The 21,904-nt window shown below is 37.8% G+C and overlaps 1 protein-coding gene across 3 annotated transcripts in view; it reads left to right on the top strand.

Annotated features, from left to right (window-relative positions):
* The window catches only part of EDIL3 (EGF like and discoidin domains 3), a 255,708-nt gene that overhangs the window by 185,669 nt on the left and 48,135 nt on the right, over nt 1-21,904 (top strand). For all 3 annotated transcript variants that reach the window (XM_087761554.1, XM_087761555.1, XM_087761553.1), the window contains 3 exons: nt 14,377-14,532; nt 15,625-15,769; nt 21,446-21,630. In XM_087761554.1, the coding sequence (XP_087617680.1) occupies nt 14,377-14,532; nt 15,625-15,769; nt 21,446-21,630 (486 nt within the window). The remainder of the gene's footprint in view (nt 1-14,376; nt 14,533-15,624; nt 15,770-21,445; nt 21,631-21,904) is intronic.

The following is a 21,904-nucleotide window of genomic DNA, read 5'->3' as shown; positions in this document are numbered from 1 at the left end:
CCTCTTGTAGTTCCTAATGCTAGATAAATTCTAAAGGAAGCCGTGTATAATGGGCAAAGTCCCCCAAAGTATAATTATGTACAGGCCTATAGCTATTTTTGCCTTGTTCCATTATTATCAATTTTCTTTGCCATTTAATTTCTTTATTTATATGCAGCTTGGCAAGTGAAAGGTTTGAGTGCTTTGCTTATAACTCACTTGTAATGAGTGCAGAGTATTTTTCTCTAATCTTTCAGGTGTCTGACACACATGAACTAATTAGTATGCAATTTCATTTTCCTGCATTCTCCCAATGAACAGAAAATTGAAATTGCCATTTTAAATTTACACTCTCAGCATGTAATTAGTAATGGCACTACAATGCTTGTAATTGGCTTGTGATTTAAAGGGTCAGTGACTACGTTTTTGAAAGCAAATTAAAGTCAGAGTAAGTCATATCTCCCTTTTAAAGTTCTGCTGACCTCTGTTTCTCCTCATAGGTTGGCTGTGATAAAATAACACCTGTGTATACTGTGTAACACTTTATTAGGGACACTAACTTTTAATGTTTCCGAATGCAATGAGAAAAAAATCCCACACTTCTATTTTTTGTTAATTATTCCTGAGATGTAATCAAAATGGTCAATTTGCCTGTTCCAGTAACATGTCCTTTATGCCAAAACTCTTTCTTTAAGACAGCACTGGTTTCTCTTTTCCCTTTTGTCCTTTTTCCATTCATGGCTGCAAAACATGCTCTTTCTTTTTATACGGATTCCACTTCGTCTCTACTCCTTTCTTGCACATATCTATATTTTTCTAATCATACCTATATTTTCTCAAGGCAGCACGAATCAGAATAGAGATGGCCATGGGCAAGATTGTTGTTTCTATTCTTTCTCTACCACATCCAAAGTCATAATAACTGCTAATCTCTAACACAAACCTGCTAACAGGACCTTCTAAATGTTACTCCTCTTTAGTGATTTTGAACCTAGAGATCCATGCCTATACCTTACATTTCTTGTTCTCTCCTAGTTTCACCACCCAAACTTAATATTTCTTAACTCATTTTTCCCATATTCATGACTGGTTTCCCTTTCCTTCCATAATATATTATCCGTTTTGATATCACCACAGTTGTTATTCCTGTAGTACATACACAAAGACTTCAGGCATGGTGTATATGCCAAAAATGCATAAACTGGAATGTCGTGAAAAACACTGTAAGACGAGATAAAACAATTTGGTATAACTAGCAATACAAGGACTGGCCTACAGTGCCAAAATCCTAAGTCATGCAATTAAGATGTAGAAGTAAATTTAGAAGAAAGAATGCATGTTGAGGAACCATACTCAGGGATGAGAGCAAGGTGGGTGAATATTGTCCTGTAAGATAATAGTCTTGCTTCTTTAGACTTTTAGAGTAGGTATGGTCTTTTTGTTCTGCAAATAATACCAGTGCAATGGGTTCTCAGTCCATAGATGAACCTTCCTAGGTGTTAATTTGCCCAACAACAGTAATATATATACCACCTATGTCAGGGAGTCTGGAGCTCACAGCACAGCTTCAGTGGCTTCTGCCACTGCATCGCAGGGCAGGCTGGGCTGGGTTGGGTTGTCAATGTATCACAGAGTTCTAAGAATATCAACCTCAGAAACACATGACAGCGTTAGAAAAAAGTTAGAAGGTGGGTAAAGACATAGATGAAGTATAGGGTAGAAGGTGTCAGATTTAAGGCTAGACAGCAAAAATCTGGGTGTACAGTGAAGTCTGGTAGGAAGCATTACACAGCAAAGATTGATACCATTGGCAAAGATGATGTTTTGAGTTGGGAGGGGTCAGGGAAAGTTTTGATTAAGGAAAAGATAGGGTAGATTTGATTTCCTGGTCCTGGCTGTGGCCAGTTGATTAAGCGAGGAGTGGAAAAGATCAGTGCCTGCAGGTTCCCGTGCAATTGCTGTTGTTACACCGTGACTGAGCTATCACTTCTGACAACAAGAGATTCCTCAATTTCTACTCATCCCCTAAGTGTGATTATGAAGAAGATCCCTGTGAGGAATATGCCTGATGATGCAATAATTTTAATGGTGTACAAGAGACTACCAGCTCTTTTTGAAGTGCTTTGTGGTCTTTTGGACAGGGAAATTGTTTTTTACAAGGTCAGTATTAACCCACAGCCACCAAGAGCAGATTTGAGCATACATTACATCTGGATAATATTAAGAAAATAAATTAGTGCATATCATACCACTGTGTGGGAGCTATGATTGAACAGCTAAACTGTTGCTGGAGACTGTTGTATATACATGTAAGTTATTAAATAGAAAAATAAAAAAGCTATTTTGTTATCCCTCATTAAAATAGCAGGAACCATTTCTCTGGAGACATCAGTATGGTTACGAATTGGTTTTTAAATAAAATATTCAAATATTTAGTTTTATTACTGTGAGAAAGAGGAGGATTAATTTACAAAACAGCTGGACTGCTCAGTTTGGTTGCAGAATCAAAAAATGGGAAATAAAGTTGGTTCAGGTTGAGTAGTTAGCTTTTTCCCCCCTAGTTTTTATTGCATACAAAAATATCCAAAATATTTAGTTCATATTTTTGTTCTTTTTTGGGGTCGATATTTGAATGTCAAATGTGATTTCAAAATTGAAAAGCTAGAAGTCTTATTTAGAATATATGAAAAGAGCATTCTAATTCTAGCATTTTTCTAATTTATTCCCTAAATGGCTTTTCTGAAATGATATGCTAAAGTTCAGATAAAACTCCATATTTTGAGATACAATGGTTTGATGGAAAAGGTGCCCAGCTTCTAATTGGCAATTTGAATATATTAGTGTTCTAGTCCAATATAAAATACATTGGGTTTATTTACCTTTACTTTTCCAGTGCATCTGTTTTAAATAATACTTCTTTTTTAGTAACATTGCACAGTTTTAAGAACATTTCTCTATTATATTTCTTGAAACTATGAGTAAATAGTCTTCCTGTAGAGACTTCATAAAAAAGGTGAACTGTGATGGAAAGGGATCTACCCCAGCAGATTCAGGGTAAAATTTTTCCAAAGCCCCTGTGGAATTTAGGATTTTATGGTCAACTAAGTACAGTTAAAGCCATAAAATTTAGTTTTTATAAGAACTTCTTCCCACAGCAGAAATCAAAGTGATTAATTAGGAACCAGTATATTGGTCATCCCATGAAATGCATGGAAATGTCGAGTGCCGTGGAGGGTGTGCAGAGCCAGCATGCTGCATGGGTGATGGTGATGTTCATCCAGAGAAAACAGAGCATGAGAGTCTTCCCTAAGTATTGCCCATACACAGCATTCACTAAAAATATATCTGAGGAATAACAGTGTATTGATGTGTTATTGGATATGATGTTTACATTAAGATAGTTCCAAATCAGTGGGGTAGGACAAGAATTGTGCAGCACAGTGATTAGGATACTTGTTTGGAGAATCTAAATTCTAGTTTCTACTCCAGAAGCCATGTTGGTATTTTATGTAGTGATTACTGAGAATTGTTTCTTTTTTTTGATTTTTTTTCTTTTTAAGTCTAAATATGTTGGAATAATGTTTCTGGTAGGTAGAATGTATGTTTTTATTTGTGGCTTAATTTGGTTTTTACACAAATGTCTCCCACACCACCTGTGGTTTCAATCCCACCTATGGTGCTCAGCCTCACATTTCTGGGGCTTGCCGTCCCTAATACTGGCATAGTTAATTGTGTGTCTCTGAATCTCGCAAACCTAATCATAACTACTGTGACACACAAAAATATGTACTTATAATAAAGACTTTCTAAGTTCCATCATTCTTATCCCCAAACAGGAATCAATAAAGTGTTGGGGGTTTTTTCTGCTAAAAAGGCAAGGCAAAAAATTAGCAGCTTGCACATCAACAACTTCCAAAGAGCAAGTATACACCAGGTGATAGCTATTTGCTAATAAAATGATAAAACCCAAAATACACAGAGGTCTTGCAGAACATTCATTCAAACATCTGTTAGTAAGAGCTCTAAGCAAACTACCATCTGTCAAACCATTCATTTTGTCAAAGTTCATTTCCTCATTCATGAGTACTGTTGTATCAGCTTCCAAAAATACCTGTCATCATAGATTAAATATTTAATATTACTTAATATGGCTCTCAGCTTAGTATAATGTAGCCAAGTGAACCTTGTGAAATACAGTCTCAGAGTCATCATGTAAGGTGACTCGAACCATATAGGAAGACTTAATCTGCTAAGTTAAATACTGAAAAAAATTTTAAAGCTCTGCATTTTTTGTTAATACTCCAAAATTTGGCTTAATATCACGGAAGGACTTCCTTGGGTGATATTGATGAGTGGCAGTAAGTACCTGAAAGCCCTTCGGAGGGGAGAACAGAAACTACTAACAAAAATGCAGTTGAATTCTCTCAAAACTATCCCACGTAGGACCTCTGAACAGCAGGAATTAGAAAAGATCTTCAGCTAGTCAAAATCTGCCATAAGTTCACTGACTTCGGTGAACTCAGTACCAATATCTGCCAGCTGTGGATCTCCCTCAACATCTATACCTTTAGTGTACAGGCTAAAAATATAATTTATGTATGCAAAACAGACAAGAAAACAAAAGGACTGGGAGCCTATTTCTTAGTGTAATCAACCAGATATACTCCCTCGTGTCTCATATCTTCGTATCTATTTGATATCATCTTTTATCTCCTAGTTTCATTCTTTGTACACATGAACACCCACGCATAAACGTATTCAAACAACTTTTGATTGAGGTTTCAGATACACAAAAGCAGTCAGTTCAGAGTTAGCATCCCCATGGCAACCAAAACTTGATGCTATTATGAACACTATCCATAACATGCTCCGTAAACCTGTGTGCCAGCTTTTCTTAATTACTCCATGTAATATGGCCAAACGACTGAAGTAACAGTACTTTTAAACACAGTTTCATGCATCTGTAACACCATCTATTTTACCTTAATGGTTTTTCACATTTACCATCCTAATATTAAAAGTAATCAAAGCAGCAAGTGGTGATACACTGAAATGAGCTAATATGTGTCTGTCTGGTTTCTTGCATCAGTAATAAGTTGCATGTGGAGATGCCCCAGCACTTATGTGATGGCTTGCCAACTGTAATGGAGTGATGTGTGGGCATCATAGTCCTCCTGTGGGGAAGAGAGCATCTAAATCTGTAAGATGATACTATGCTGTTATGTGATAGTCAAACAAGTCATATTTTGTGTTGTAAACATTCACTTTCAAAACAGGCAAAGCAAACGATCCTCACTTATAGTTGCTGTTCTGCTAGGCTTGGCTTCTAGAAAAAAAGTTTTTCAAGTTACTTCATTACAGCTAAAGTTCAGGAAACAAAGTTCATGAAAAAGTAAAATTACTTGCCAATATATTAAGACTTGTGTGTGTGTGTGTGGTACAGAGGCATGTATATACACTTACCTCTGTGTTGATGGCCCCAAAGCAGTACACATATGCTGAGTTCATAGGTGCATAGGTAGGTCACAGAAGTGCAAAGCAATCTGCAGGGTGAAAATAGAGGCAAAACCTTGATACAGCTCTAGCTGTGGAGAAGCAAGTGTGCAGTCCCTGGCTGCACCTCCGTGTTTCTCTGCGATTTTGCAGCTGGTGGAGAAAAGTTACTGTTTTATATAGGCTGTTGGAAGTACAGAAAGTCACTAGCACCATGATACTACAGCAGAAAACAAGGGCTAAAGTAAACTCATACTCATTGACCTCCCCTGGAAATGATGACGTGTGCTTGTCATCTCAAAGACCTTCTAATTTCAGTGGAACAGCAATTCTGTGGACTGAAAAATAGGACTGTATTTTACTCTTGCGCCCTTATAACCTTCTTATTCCATGAGTGGTTAAGATAAAGAGACATCGTTCGAGTTGTGAGTCTTTCAATGAGACTTTTCAGATTTTGAGGGCTTTTTCTTCGTCTGCCACAAAACCAAGTAACATTTAACGTTTTTAATCTAATCTATTGCCTGCCAACTTTTGTAGAAGTAAAAAGTGTTTTGAGGAAAAAAGCAGAGATAATTAAAATGATTGGAAAGTGTCACTGAAGGGTAACTTTTTGTGTTTATATATCAACTTTTTCGTCTATTTATTCTTAATTTCAGGAGATAATGAAAAACATTATGAGTGTGTTTGTTGTGATTCAACCAATATTCAGCCAATTTCTTAAGATTCAGGAGGGATTAATCGTTTGAGCCAAATTTTCATTTTCTGTAATAGCTTCTGTAGGTTGAGAAATCATGCGAGTGGCATAGTCTTTTCAGCAGTCACAAAGCCATTTGTCCCTGGTGTGCTTACTAATCTACCTCTTTACTCCACTTGTGTCTATCTAAAACCTTGGCCTCTCTCCCTACACAGCCAGTCTCATAGCAACTAACAGATTATTCTCAAAGATGACAATATGTGGGAAGGATCACTTTCACGTACTCCTATTTTCCCATTTGTCTTTCTCCCACAAATTTTGTCATGACTTGAACACAGTCTAACAGTTACGGTAATTATGAGCAGCATTACTAAATCAGTCAGAAGTCCTAGTTACAGCTGGAACTTCAATGTGCTTTGGGTCCTCTATAAACAGACAACTAAAAAGACTCTGCACTAACTAGACAAGGTATTTGCAGATACATGGGAAGAGCAAAAGGATGGTATGGTCAACATGATAAGCAGCCTAAAGCCAGCTGTGGCTGGCAGGCTCATTGGAAAAGAAAGTTTTAAGTAGGCATATGATGATTAGGATTATCCTGACCAAGGAAGAAAGGGGGTAAAGATGCGTATTTTATGATCAGTGTTATGAAAATTGAAATACTGCTTTGTGAGTTATTTAACAACTGAAAACAACATTTCATTACTGACTGAGGAAGGGTAGCTAAAGTGTGATAGCATGACAAGTGATTACTCAGAAGGAGTCTGCAAACACAGATCAACTATATTATTTGTTCCTTATGGACTCCTTGCAAAAAATCCAGAACTCTTTTGAACGGTGGGATTTGCAGCATCTCCCAAGGCTGATGTAGCCAGGATTACATAGGAAAGGAAGTCTGGCCATTGCACAGCCCATGATGATCATGTTCTGTGGAACCACTCTTCAGGTAGAATCTTCCCCTTTCTTTACGGTAGTAATCAGTATAATTTCTGTAGATAAGCTGCATAAAAAGAAAGACGAGGCAGTGAACTATGATTAAGAAGTACTTTCTGCACAGGTGTGTTGTGAACAATATGATAGCCCTGTTATCACTTACTGGGTTTATTCTGGTGGAGGAACTAAGCAAATTTAGTTTCCTAGCATGTTAAAATAATCTGGGAATATGTAATGATCACAAAACCCCAGTAGGGATCTCACAGTGCCAGGGAAGTTTTTGCTTTAGCTCCCATATTTCAGTGGTTGGGTTTAATTCCAGGTTCAGCTTTAATATTCAAAACTAATGAAGGGAATTTCTTCATCTAAGCAACAAACTTGTCATTTTCTAGCACATTTCATTCTTACTTAACATTTGTTCGTCTGACAAGTTACATACGACCTAGACAAAGCCCACTGAAGTCTGAATGGGAATTCTTCCCAGTTGTCCTTGTTGGGCTTCAGAGAAGGTCATGTTTGTTATCAGAGTTTTTACTAGAGTGCATCTACCAAAGTGCCTTAAAAATAAATTGAAATGATGCAATAGAAAGTATGTCTGATATTTGCAATAGGTACATTAGGAATTTTCCCTAAGTATATTTTCATGGTGATTTTAATATTGTACCTTTTGAATTTGCCTCTTTTCCCTAAAGAAGAGGGTTTTCATGTACGATTAAAAGAAAAGTGCATGTTTTTTTCTGTGACCTGAGTCTATCATCCTTCATGAGTTGCTTTTAGATGGTTGGCTGGGGCTAAGATGTAAGTGAGTACAGGAAAGACCCGAGAGATGGTTGATGTTACCATAAGGTATGATAGTCTGGCAAGGCACTCGGGAAACACCAATATTGGAAGGATGAGTTTGCAGAGGATTTAATAGGAAAGATGTGAAGAGACTTTGCTGGGTCTGCATCCATGTAAGTGAAACAAAAAGCATTTGGGATCAGAAATAAATGAGTATTTAATTGGTTTGTCTGCAAAGTACAATCCCACAATCATGTTAGGAATTATTATTTGTAAAGTGACCTGTAGCAAATGACCATGTTAGTTCTCCGAGACTATCACAATTAAAACATGCTGGCTTTTCTCCATATAATAAACCTCCTTCTAGAAGGGCAGCAACAGCTGGACTACTACCATGGATAAATCACTGTGTTACCTAATCTGGATGCTACTTAAAACACACACCACTGCTACTATGCTGACTGCACTAATGCCCTCAACTAAATCTGGAGAAGTTCTGCTGACAGAGCTGATTAGGAGAGTAACAAAAAGCCACAGGCAGGCAAGATATATGAGCACCTTACATCCAGGTGCCAGCAATGCTTTGCAACAGGGAAGATAATAGTAACTGACCTGCTCCGACCTTCCTGCACCTCATCCCATGCCAAGTCCTGCTCTTCAGCCCCTTGCTCTTGATGTGACATCAGGGTGAAACAGCAATGTTCAGTCATTTTCAGGGCCTCTAGTACATGAAGACAGAAAAGGAAACATGGGAGGGAACTTGAGGGAATCATGTCAGGTTACTCCTTTCCTGAGTTTATTACAAACATTTCCATTGGCAAGTGTCCCTATTTTTCATCAGAAAGTGTTTCTGTGGGTGCTTTCTATCTAGCTTTATCAGAATTATGACTTTAAAAAAAAAAGACAAAAAAATAAGTTTTAATCCTTCAAAAACTGATGAAATCAACAGGGAAGGGTTGCTGTAATAAATCTTTGAATGCCAGTATAACCTTGATCCCTTATTCAACCCTATTTTTATATAAATACTAGTGAGTATTAGTAAAAATATATATACTTTGTGCTAGAAAAGATGGAGAATTTTTTATAGCAATGCTATTGTACCTCATAACTGAAACAGGTAAACACCATAGTTCTCCATAAACTGCATTTCTGTTTATGAATGAAGGCTCATGTAAAACTACATTTACAGTCTCAAAGATGCAATGTTTCATGAAGGCTTTAATCTGAGCATTTCTTGGAAGCTTGCTCTTAAGGTATATTTCAGACAAACCTGTCTGTATGAAATGTTACTGGTGTTATTGCTAATAGTGCAATAACAAATGAGGGGAATATGGTTATGTATTCTGGCCAAGAGCATCACATATGGTGTCTTCCTGAAGTCACTCCATCTTCTCATCCCTCTTCTCCTCTCCTGCATGTAATAATGCAGATAAGACATACGCAACTGATTTTTTAATCTTTTGTGTCAAGTACATAGCTTCTGCACATTGAATATACTAATATGTGATCATAAATTGAAGAGGAATATGAACTTCTTCCACTGGTGCTGTCCATTATCTCTGCTGTTCTGTTACATTGACATATTATGACTGTGAATTTAGTCTTTTTCCTACTATTCTAAGGTTTGTTAAGCATGCTGGGAAGTTAGTTTTGGTCTTTGTTTTGTGGAGTGCCTTGGACTGTTTATGGAAAACAAACATGAAACAGTTCCCTCCTGTGATATGGTCCTACATTTACTCACACCTAAAAGTGAAGCTTCATACACACCATACAGATTTGCAGGACTGGTTCTGAATTGCCTTTGAAAATGATGCACTGTACAATCTACAGGAACTCATAAAATTACCTTGTACATATTGCCACTTTCTCTTGCAAAAATATTCTTTTTCATTTGTTTTATTTCCTTTATGATATGGATTTTTTCAAGTTCCAGTAAAATCTTGATTGGCTATGTCTTCCTCAGTGTAGACAACTGAATGTTTTAGCATCCTAAAACAGATTTATGTGAGTCATGGCTGTCAAAAACATTAGTACACTGGTGAAAATTTGTTAATAGATCATTACTCCTACAGAATCAGTGCTGAGAGCAGGAACCATGGCATCCTCCTTACTTTTTCCCCTCCCGTTGAAAGAGGCCATGAGTCTATAACCTGCTGGGATGATAAAAGTGGTCTGATCATGGAGTCAGGATGATTGTGGTCGTTGAAAGGAACAAGGTTAAAACAAATATCAAGGACTGCTGAGAACTTTCTAAACTGATAGAGTCAATTTTATTCCCCAGCTCTTGGGCGTACACCACACTCAAGTTTTGGCTATATGATGTAGTATAGAAGGCACTGAGTGACTGGCAGTGCATGAATTCAGCCTCTGACAGTGTATACAGCACTGACTCTGAGGTATTATATCTTGTCCCTACGCACTGTCTTGAGTTGACTGCCATGCCTGTGCTCTAGCTGAGCTTTTCGCAATATCAGCACAGTGACTTTGCATTGTCCACCATATATTGTGTAGACATAATCTATTTCTTGTAGCATCAGGTTTAAAATGAATTTATGTCAGACTACTGGCTTTCTTTTACATGGAGTTTTGCCTGAGTCGTTCAGTGTTCATCATTTATTCTTGCCCCAGAAAGCTTCCTTATTGAAATGCAAAACCTGTTTGAGGCAGATTCCATTACCTGTCGGTGTTAAACAGCACCTTACCCAAGTTTCATAAAATGCTTCATGCCACGCGGATGTAGGGCAACAGACATCCTCAGATCTGCTTGTGAACATCACAGCCAAATCCCTGACATATGTTGTGTGAATAAGGTCCCATGGAAGTTGCTGGACCGAGGAGCCCCCTCTGAACTGGGGCTTCACACAGCTCCATGGACAGGGACCAAGTGTCAAGTCTGAATCCGTTACTCTCAAAATAACCTTAAATTTAAGTAGGGCTGGTAGAACTGATCAGTCTGTCTGGGTTTTTTATTTGCTGTAAGTAGTTTCCTCAAATTTCTGTGCAAGTGTCTTCTTCTTACAAGGTCTTTACCATGCATTAATACTCAAATTACTGGGGTAAATCCCTCAAAATACTGTTGATCTTCTATCATCCTTGATTTTTTCCAGTTAATCTAGGTAATGATAAGGGATCCTTTATAACTGAATAAGCTATTGCCTTTTTTAAAAAGATGTGTTAAACTCTTGTTCTTACCCTGGTGACTTTCACTGTGTTTTAAAACACAGAATTAGAATATATAATGTTCTGTCCTAGATCTGAATCCACAAAGCAGAGCTTCCTAAGCTGTTTTTCTTCACAACTGCCACAGAAAAACACCTTTGAAAATGCTTTTAGTGCTAAAAGAGCAAGTTCACATTTCATGTGGGGAAGGAACTTTTCTTCCTACTAATGTACATTAAGTAAGAAAGATTTCAGCACCTGCTTTGTTATAGTCATTGCACAGTTGTAATATTTTGAGTTTTGCTATGCTCTGACTTGAAAAATTTAAAACACATAAAAGAACCCAGACACAAAGGGCCAATTAATTCCTAGTGTAGCCATATGCACTGAAAGGAGCTACCACAGGCATAAAGTTAGCTCCATGGGGATTTTGTATGTAAGAAAGCTGCAGGGATTTGAAAGCATTTTTTTTCCCCTTTCATTTGGGTTTTCCCTGCAAACATTGACAGAATATGTAGACCTAACTGCAAAATACAGTATCCTGGTTTTATTTCCTGTGTTATGTCAAGCTCAATACTGCCTACAGCCAAAGCTCAGCTTATAAGTCAGAGTATGGATACTGATCAAGACAGCCTCTAAAAGGAAAGATTCTGTCTGTTAAAACAGAGAAGTAAATAAAACTGTATAGCTTATAGGTATAGATATCCAGATAAGGGTATAGAGCAGGCTGGTATATATCAGAAAAAAGGTAGGCTTTTTACCTCCTGAAACTCAAAGAGCACAGGTTAAACAGTATGTATATTAAATGAGTATTTAAAAATTAAATTATTTTTGTTTAATTTTTGTGGTTATCTGACCAAATCATCCCTTCATTCAGTAAGACTTTTCTTTTTTTCAAGTTTGAGTTTCAACTATAGTGTTAAACTCTTTGGCTGATTACTTCTGGGTGAATTTTTTTTGTCATTGTTTTGCTTCTTGAAGTGCAGTGGTTGATTTGTTGTGCATTAGAGATGGAGGCTGGGGCATGGAAAGGAGACAGTGTGGGAATATAACAGCCAGTGGTTAAAGCCATGGTTTCATTAGAAACTACTCTGTCTGAGTAAACAGTGGAAAAAAATTCCACATAAATTCTCATCCAAAAAACCTCCCTGAGATTATTATCTAGAAAAAGAAAAATTGTGAATGAAGCTAAAAGAATATTCGGTATATGTGTAACTGGATCAAAGAAAATTTACTTGGTGTTGCGTTACATCTTCCTTTTCCCAAACAGTGAAATGTGAAGATAGTCAGTATATGTAAAAAGCAAATAATCAATGGCTGATTTCTGTTTGACTGGGCTTTCTAATTTATTTTTGGAGATGGTGTTCACTTAATTATTAACAATTTTGTAAATACATGAAAAATTCTTTTACTTGTCTGTTTATTAATATGCTTAAATTCCATATAGAGAGTGAAATCTGCATAAGAAACTTCCAGAAACCTTTATGTCTAACTGGTTACTATTCTGTGTTAACTACATTTTTAAATGCAGTTAGGGGACTGATAGTAGTCTCTGGACCTGTCCTCTTACAAATATAATGTTTGTTTTTTTTTTTCTTCTGGGAAACATGGAATGGAGGAAAAGAAAGTTTCCTAAGGCTGTAAAAAGGCCTAACTCTCTTCTAATTTATACTGGCCTAAATTCCTGGTGTGAGTCTATTCTCCCCATTGCAATTGCAAATGTTTCTGAGTTTTCCTGGTATATGTGAGAAAGATCTTTTACGAAATCTGATCTTTCATAGGCATCTTGTCCTCTCTCAATGGGTCTAAATCTGTAAAATATCCATTGTTATTCTAAAGGTGTGTTTATTAATTTCTTATAGGGAGAACTGTGGTAAAACTATGCTGAAATTTCTTTTGCCCCAAGAAGAAAAATATCAGAAGCCCGACTATTTCAGAGAAGTAGCAGAGAAATAGCCAGATTCCCACAAAAAAAACAGCAGTAAAATTCTGTCTTTCTCCACTTTCCCATTGTACACACAGTAAGGTGTTGAAACACTGAAGTTTGATCATCTAACATCCTTAATAGAGGCTAGATTACATTACCAAGTGAGAGAAAGTCTTGAGACCACACTGTAATGAACAAAGGGATTAAAGTATTTGAACAGCAGATACCTGATCTGTCTCTGACTCCCTATATTCCTGTACTGGGGCTGCTATCCCAAATAGTAGGGAATGCACCAGATCAGCTCCACTAACCAGGGAGCAGATATAAGATTCATTTGGAGAAGGCGTGTGCTAATGTAGTTTAATGTATTATTTATATTGTCCCAGTTGTTTACTCTCTGGTTTCCATTCGTCTCCTTTTATGACACATCTGCCTGCACCTTCACGCAGTTCTCACAGGATGACAGCTCTTCGTTAAGCTTCATTTGGTGCAAAAGTTACAGACTTCAGCTGCCTACCAGAGAGAGGGTGGGAGTGCAGTTGCCACAGATTGCTTCATGATTGAATTCATTGCAGGGACAAGGCTGATGGTGCCAGCATTGTTTGATTTGTATATCACATTCTGAATTTTGTGAGGCTATAGTTGTCTTTCCCGTATCATAGGTGGATAAAGAAGGCAAAATTAAGGTTGTCTGACTATTGTTGAACTCTCTGTACATCTTCATTTTGTACTTCAAGGTGTTGAGGTCGATGCAGACAAGTACACAGGGAATGTTCATATCCATTGACAGTGATATTTTGCTACTGACTCTTTTGGGCTTAGCATTTCAACCATGATGTTTAGATATATGAATTTTCAGTGAGAATCAAGAAAGGTCTATTTGTTTGCTTTACAGAACATCCATGTATTTTTAGTCTCACAAAGAAATTTGACCTGAAGTTAACTGAGGCTCTTTTGTATGGGATTGCAAATTGTCATCTAATAGAACAAAAGATTCAGCCTTTGGTAAATTGTTGCACTGCTGCATTTCCTTTTTAGGAAGGAAATATATAGCAGTAATCCTGTATGCCAGTAATGTGGTATATACCAGTAACATGGTCTATCCCAGTAATATACCAGTAATGTCCTGTATATCAATAATATATGTATATATGTGTGTGTACACATACACATGAAGACATAAGCATAGTACAGGCTTTTGGTTCAATGTTTTTTCATTTATTTATGTGCATATGTACATGAAATGAATGAAAGATAAAAGGAATTAATGCAAGTGTAAACATAGTAATTTAAATGCTAGAGCTATGTTTTTTCCTTTCTCATTTAAAAAAAAAAAAAGGGTATCAAAGGAATCTAGAATCAGAATTGTGTCTGTCAGACGGTTAGCAATAACCTTGTACTGTTATTTCAGATAAACCTGCAGAAGAAGATGCGAGTCACTGGAGTTATAACTCAAGGTGCCAAGAGAATTGGAAGTCCAGAATATGTAAAATCCTACAAAATTGCATACAGTAATGATGGGAAGTCATGGACAATGTACAAAGTAAAAGGCACAAATGAAGATATGGTAAGATTAAGTCATCTGTATATGAATACATCTTATGGTTTAGCTGCCTTCAGAAGTATGAGGCATCTTTAGTAGATAAGCATAATTGCCTGACAGTGTGATATAGGTTGCCTTGTTCTTATTTTTCTCTGAAAAAAAAATTCAAAAATTTGCACTTTCTGTCTGCTAAGAATTTCTTATACTTTAATTGATAGTTGTATAAATAGTATGTCCCAAGGCTAGAATAATCCTGTTTATTACACTTAACTGATTTTCAGTTTAATTAGTTTACCAGTAATTACTCATTACTCTTTTGAATTTAGTTTTATTACATTGGCAGATTAGTGTTAACCCTTAAAAGCATAGAACCCATTCATCAATGCTAATCTCTGTACTGCACAAACAGTGTCATCAAGTGGGAAGTATGTGCTTACAGTATATAGTTACCACTTTTTTTTATAGAGTTGTACATACAAAGTAGCAAAAATCCCTTTACTTTTGTAAGTTAATATAGAACTAAAGCACTTTGCAGCATTAGACATAGTTTCTCTATTCGGAAATTAAAATGCTATGTGAAGAGGTATATAATGAGGAAAGAAAACAAAGTACAAGGATATCTGGTTAGAGTGAGGAGTGAATAGAAGAATGCTTATAGATTTAATTCAGCTCCCCCTACGATCAATGGGAGGGTTACAGTGCACTTCAGTGGGAGCTGGATCAGGTTCTTGAAGTAGAAGGAGAAAAATAAATGTCCATCAGCATAAATAATTTCAGGCTAAATTGAATTGGGAATATTTAATACACTAATTAGAAAAGAAGATACAATTTAGTTGCATTAGTAGCTTCAGTTTCTAGGAGTGACACGATATAGGTCCTGATCCTGCACAGGTGGCAAACCCATGCCAATACAAGCCAATGGCAATATGTTTTCCTTAAAAACTTTATTTTGGGCACTAGAAATGATAAAACAGCCTCTATTTGGGAAAAAAAAAATGTAGAGAAACATGCAGGAAAGGTCAAAAGAACAATGCAGATATTTTTGAGACATGGAAATCAACTGAACCTCCAGTAATCCTCCTGGCACATTTTTATGAATATGTCATTTTATCACAGGTATTTCGTGGAAATGTGGACAACAACACCCCATATGCTAACTCCTTCACCCCTCCAATTAAGTCGCAGTATCTACGGCTGTATCCTCAGGTGTGCAGAAGACACTGCACATTGAGAATGGAACTTCTTGGCTGTGAACTGTCAGGTGGGTTTTCTGCATTCGCTGCATCTCAGAAGTCAATCTTCAAGCAGCACATTTTTGTGCCCAAGGTCTAAACTGCGTGCAGTTCATTCCTGGTGAAATGCAGCTGGCAGGGCTGAGTTTATCCAGTTACTTACCTCTTCTTATGTAAATTATGTAAGCAGCTACACTTACCTAAATGATGTAAGTGACAATAGTTGCTTGCAGTAGGGCAGTAATAGTAGTAGGGTAGTGTGGTAGCAACCTAATAACGTTTTGTAAATCTTTGTGTGCACGTTGGCCTCCAATTATGTGTGACCTAGAAAAGGTCATTTATAGCAGTTTTAATAACTAATAACAGCTATCAGGACCTGTTATGATACATAATAAGCAGACCACGAGACAGAGTCTCTATCTCAGAGTTACACTCAGCACAGCCTAAACTAAGCACTGAAAACGGTTTCTGAGAGCCGAAGCTGTTTGTGCAGTGCTGTACAGCAGAGTCACGGCAGAAGCACGCATCAAAGCTCATTTGAGTAATTTCTCCTGGCTGCTGTGTGACCATGCCGATGTGCTGTGTGACATCCTCAGAGGAACACAAGTGCTTCAGCTGCCATCAAGGACCACTCAAAGTGCAGTAAGACATATTTTGCTGGACTGCTTTAGTCAAGAGTTCAGTTTAGATTTGTTTTGTGCGATTCTAGCAGAAGCAGGGATTGCATCTTGTAGCAAAAAGTAAAAAAAGAAGTGGAGCCAATATAAACCCTCTTAAGGTTTGTAGTAGCAGAAGCTATAGCTCATAAATGTAAAGCCTGACCTCTAGCCACTTTCTGCAAGAACCATGTTCCCTTACAAATTCAGTAAAGCATGTAAATTTTTTATCTTTTTCAAGAGATCAACCTTTTACTGGTGGGAGCGCTCCACTGAATTCATTTAAGAATGGTTTTTATGTGGCTGCCTGCTTACTGTACAAACAACAGTCATCCAGTTCACGAATGATATATCAAAACAGCTGGAGTTAAATAATTCTCAGTCCTCTAGTGGCAGCAAAACCAGATTCAGAAATGAAAAGTTAATGCATTAATCTCACTATAGCCCTTTTCCAATATAGATAGGTTTGAGAGTAAATAGAAAATTCTGTCTAGCTGCTTTAGTCTATTAGATTTTTTTTTTTAATGTCTTCCATTTCTGGAACCACAATTTAGAGTAAGTCCTTGCCAGAATGACCAGGAATTGTTTCGCTCAAAGAACTGTGAGAGCTACTGAAGTAAATTCATTTTAGTGGTCTCCTAACAGTTTCAAGGTCATCATTTCTTAGAACTGCAGGCAGCCAAGGCTCAGCAGAACAATTTTAATCTTACTGAAAGAAGAGTATAATTATACATAATGACAGACTAATTCACTCTCATTCCAGGTGGTCTGTCTTAGGCAGAAAACCACTTTGAGAGGTCTGGTTTCTCTAACAAGTCCTGGTGCTAGAGAAGAGAGTCACTACTAAAGGGCAGGAGACTGTCTCACAGCACCAGATCATCATAAAAACTAATTCTTTCTTAGGACAACCTTCAGCAAAATGTTCAAAGTAATCTTCTCTAGGCTCATAAATAGCTTTACTTACCAGGACCATGGTCAGATCTTATTGAAAACCATGATCAATGCTTGTGGAGTCGGCCATCAATAAATTAGGCATTAATTTTTATGGCCTTGTGTTCCTGCCTTACTTGTGTTTTGCACATCTCTGTGTTGTAAATTCCCTTCCCTTCATCAAGTATTGATGTGGGGGGAGAAACAGATCACAGCTACTGTTTATTAGAATGTAATTCATTAAGCTGTTGTTAATAGTAGCATCAAGATGTTGTTTTTAAAGACAGATAACTTCGCACAACACAGTCACTTACTCATGCAATTCACTCACACACTCAAACATCTGCATATAGCAGGCTCTGCCTTCTTGCATGCAGTCCATGTCAACCATTGTTGATGCTCATGTACGTTGGTGGCTGTGTACTAATTCAGCAAATTCTTGGTGTTCTGAGTTTGTCGGTTCTTGCAGAGGGATGCTGGTCCCCAGAACTTAACCATCCTTGTGAGACTTATAGCATCTTCTGAGCATGTAATTTTCCTCTTTTTGACATGTTGTTCTCTGGTAGCTATTTCTCTATCCTAACAGTACTTACAGGTACCATTCACACAAACTCACACACAAGGGGATTTTGTAACATCTGCATTTAATACTAGATTCCCCTTCCCTTGTTTGTCTTCAGCACTATCTAATCTGGAAAGGAATCTTATGTACATTAATAGGAAGAATTTTTTTTAAAGTCTCTTTCAGAGAAGAAAAATACCACAGTATTAATCAAAACAAAATCACCTTTGCCCTCAAATAATAGACCTATGCTGCTTTTGCCAGTACTGCGTGAATCCTGGCCCAAGAAAAGATGCATGTAGACCTTTGCATGCAGATCCATTTGTGGTTTTGCCTCCACTGCATTAGATATTTAATATTTCCTCTGAGGGTTTGAGCTTTCTTGAAAGAAGAGGTAGACGAGGGGCATGGTACAGGATGCAGACTGAAGAATAAAATACTGTGCCCTCAAAATTGTCAACAGAGAATAACCTTTGTGTGGATTCTTTGAATTTTCAGGTGCTAATCCACACTCATTATTTCACTGCTCCTGTTTCTCTGGGCTAGACCAAAGAAGAAGCAACTGTAAACTTACACCTAGATAGGTTTAAACATTCAGAGTTATCAGATATCATTTATCACAGATAGTGATATCCAAAGCATCTCAGACATTTTGACCTAAGGTACTCCACTGAGCATAGCTGTAAGTATGTCTACATCAGCTCTCACTAACTTTAACAGATGGTAAAAATGGGAAGGGAGATTGAATCCTTTCGCAGGGACATTGCAAAGCAAATTTAAAGAATATACAGTGTAGTGAAGACGAGATGTCCCAGGGAGTCATTAGCATTATTATAAATACACTTCTATGAGGGAAGACTATCTACAGACACAGTTTTGTACTAGTTTGATGATTCTGTCCTTTGCATTCTAGGTTACAGCTCGCCTACAAAAATAACGAGTCATTATCTTCTGTCACGGCAACAGGGTGCCATAGGAGCAGGGAAGCGGCTGGGTCTGCTGTTGCTCTCTGTGACACAGCACTAAGACATTGTTCTGCCACCCATGTGCATCATGTTCATCTCTTCTCGTTCTCACTGTTCTTCTCACTTTCTCCTGTTACCTTTAACAACTGTCTTCCTCCCTTTGGGGCAGTGAAGAAGGAAGGCAAGGGTACAATCCCATTAATGCATGCACGCATGCACAGACACACAAGCAGACACATCTGTTGTTTCATAAATCAATAATAATACTCAGAAAAGATAGAACTATTTTTGATGGATTAGACCAGCACTGAAAAACAGTTTTGACAACCCATGTTTTTGTGTCAGGAGCCTCCTTCAGATTCCTCAGATGAAACATTCCTGCTGACAGCCCTTGTGATCCTGGAGTGATACTTCAGAATTGAATAATAAGCTAAGTCTTTCTCTAAAACAACAGATGAGTCTCTCTCATTTGTGCTATCAATTGCTTCCTCCTACTCCGAGGAAAATTGTTTTGTTGTTGTTTTGAACTAGGTAGTTCATTCTACAGACAAGGCAGTGGAATTTCCATTTGTGCACTGAGAATCAGTTCTGAAAGGTTGGGTTTTTTTCAAAAATTAACTTTGTTTTCTGGTTATTTTTAATTGAATATGAAACATGTCAGTATTTCAGATTTTAAATACAGTTGTTACTACATTAAAGGGCATATCATTATTATCTGTCTCTGGTAATGTGCATTTGCTCCTGCTATTAGACCCCCACAAAGGGCCTGGCCTTACCTTCCTGATTTGAATCTCTAATAATTCCACTTAATTCTGTGTGTTAAACCCATGGGAGAAAGAGAAAGTAGAATCTGACCAAAAGGTCTTTGCTAATAATATCAAAGAAACTAAAAAAGAATCAGGTTTTTAAATCTGAGTAAACATACTGTGGAGGGAATGGACTTTTAAGAAAAAGACAACCGGCTTTGATATCTAGCTCAAATAAGTGAAAAACAAAATAAAAACTTTGAAGGTGTTTTAAGCGGTCACAGAGTGCTCTGGCTCTATCAGGAGACACCAGCTGAGTAGGGTCATGGTCCCAGTGGGAAAGCCTTCAGAACTTACATGTGTGCTTTAAGAAACACAGCCGGTGACTCAGTAAATGATTACCTAATAGGAACCAGCTCAGCGAAGTGGGATGCGAGTGTCAGGTGGAAAACCTCTGTCTCCCCAGTGATGCATAAAGTCAAGGTTCTGTGTATTCACAGTGATGATGTACTCCTTGCAAAATCAGGTGTTAGATTTTGGGCACACTGTCACTCAATGAGTTAGAGTATATTAAAGTATTATTTGCAATTTAACTGCATCAAGTCAGCTACTGAACTAAGTAGGATCACCAAATTTGTGAAATGAAAATTTTGGGACAACTGTACTGTCGTGGTTTAACCCCAGCCAGCAACTACGCACCACACAGCCACTTGCTCACTCCCCCCCGGTGGGATGGGGGAGAGAATCAGACGAGTAAAAGTGAGAAAACTCATGGGTTGAGATAAAGACAGTTTAATAGGGAAAGCAAAAGCCATGCGCACAAGCAAAGCAAAGCAAGGAACTCAATCCCCAGCTTATATACTGAGCATGACGTCATATGGTATGGAATATTCCTTTGGTCAGTTGGGGTCAGCTGTCCTGGCTGTGTGCCCTCCCAGCTTCTTGTGCACCTGGCAGAGCATGGGAAGCCAAAAAGTCCTTGACTACTTAGCAACAACCAAAACATTAGTGTGCCATCAACACCACTCTCCTCATACTAAATCCAAAACACAACACTATACTTCTGGGTCCAAATGTATCTTCTGTATTCCCAGTGTAAAATAGCAAGGCAGAGGAACATAGATTCACTTACTAATTTTTTTTTTTCATGGACACCCAAAAGAGAAAGGAGAAGCCCAAGATCTACCTTTTGCTACAATCGAAATAACTCAATGATGTGGGACATCCACCCGGTTTAAACAAATGAGCCTTTAACGCTTGATTTCTCCTAAGCGATTATCTCCTACTATTCTCATCCTTCACAATTGTTTTTCTGTAGTCTTCCACTGTCAGTGAGTGGGTGTTGGGGCTTTCTAAGTTTTTGGCTAGATGTCAAGTAATTCAAAAGTGTAGAAGGCTCAGTGCTTGTTGACATTTTACTTCAGCAGTGGCTTTAAGAAAAATTAATATTTTCTCAGTAGGCAAACACATGGTTGATGTGATATGGCATAAAAGCATGACAAAATCGAACTGAATAGGGGAAACAATAGCAAACAGCTGGACAGGAAAATAAAACCAAGATAAGAAGAGATGAAAGTCATCTTTTCTGTTTGTTTGCCTTCATAAATTTATGCCAGGATAAAATACACTGAATTCTCTATCTTGTTTTTGATTTTTCCAAGGTAGCGTTGAAATAAAGGGCCTTGAATTGGCTATTTGTCATCTGTTTGTCTGCAAGTTCCTCCAACAATAGTCTCGATTAAAGCCTTTTCTTTGAGAATTGTTAGTTTTCTTTTCCATAACTGGAAACCTAAACCACCTACAGAGATAAGTAGGTAGTGTGACATACCTTATTTTGCTGTACCAGGTTGCTCTGAACCCCTGGGGATGAAATCAGGACATATACAGGACTACCAAATTACTGCCTCCAGTGTTTTCCGAACACTCAACATGGACATGTTCGCTTGGGAGCCCAGGAAAGCCCGGCTGGACAAACAAGGCAAAGTTAATGCCTGGACCTCTGGCCACAATGACCAGTCACAGTGGTTGCAGGTAAGGTTTCACATACATTTTCCCAAATGTTTATCTTCTTTATGTTTTGGGTAAGGGGAAGGTTGACTGGTTTAGGATTATGCTCATATTCTTCAGCTTCTGAGTGTAACCATCCTAACTCTGCCACCTGTAGATGATGAAGCTATGAAAGCCCCCATATATCTTCATGTCTTTGGTACCTCCGTGGCAGAAAACCCTGCTCAGGGAAAACTTCACCTCTGCTAGCCAAACCCTATGAGTCGCCCAGTAGCCATGACTTTTCCTTTGTTGATGG

Source organism: Nipponia nippon, unplaced genomic scaffold, assembly GCF_047370975.1.
Source record: "Nipponia nippon isolate SJK-2023a ecotype South Korea unplaced genomic scaffold, ASM4737097v1 scaffold_24, whole genome shotgun sequence".
Lineage (NCBI taxonomy): Eukaryota > Metazoa > Chordata > Aves > Pelecaniformes > Threskiornithidae > Nipponia > Nipponia nippon.
This window is presented reverse-complemented; position numbering and strand designations above follow the sequence as displayed.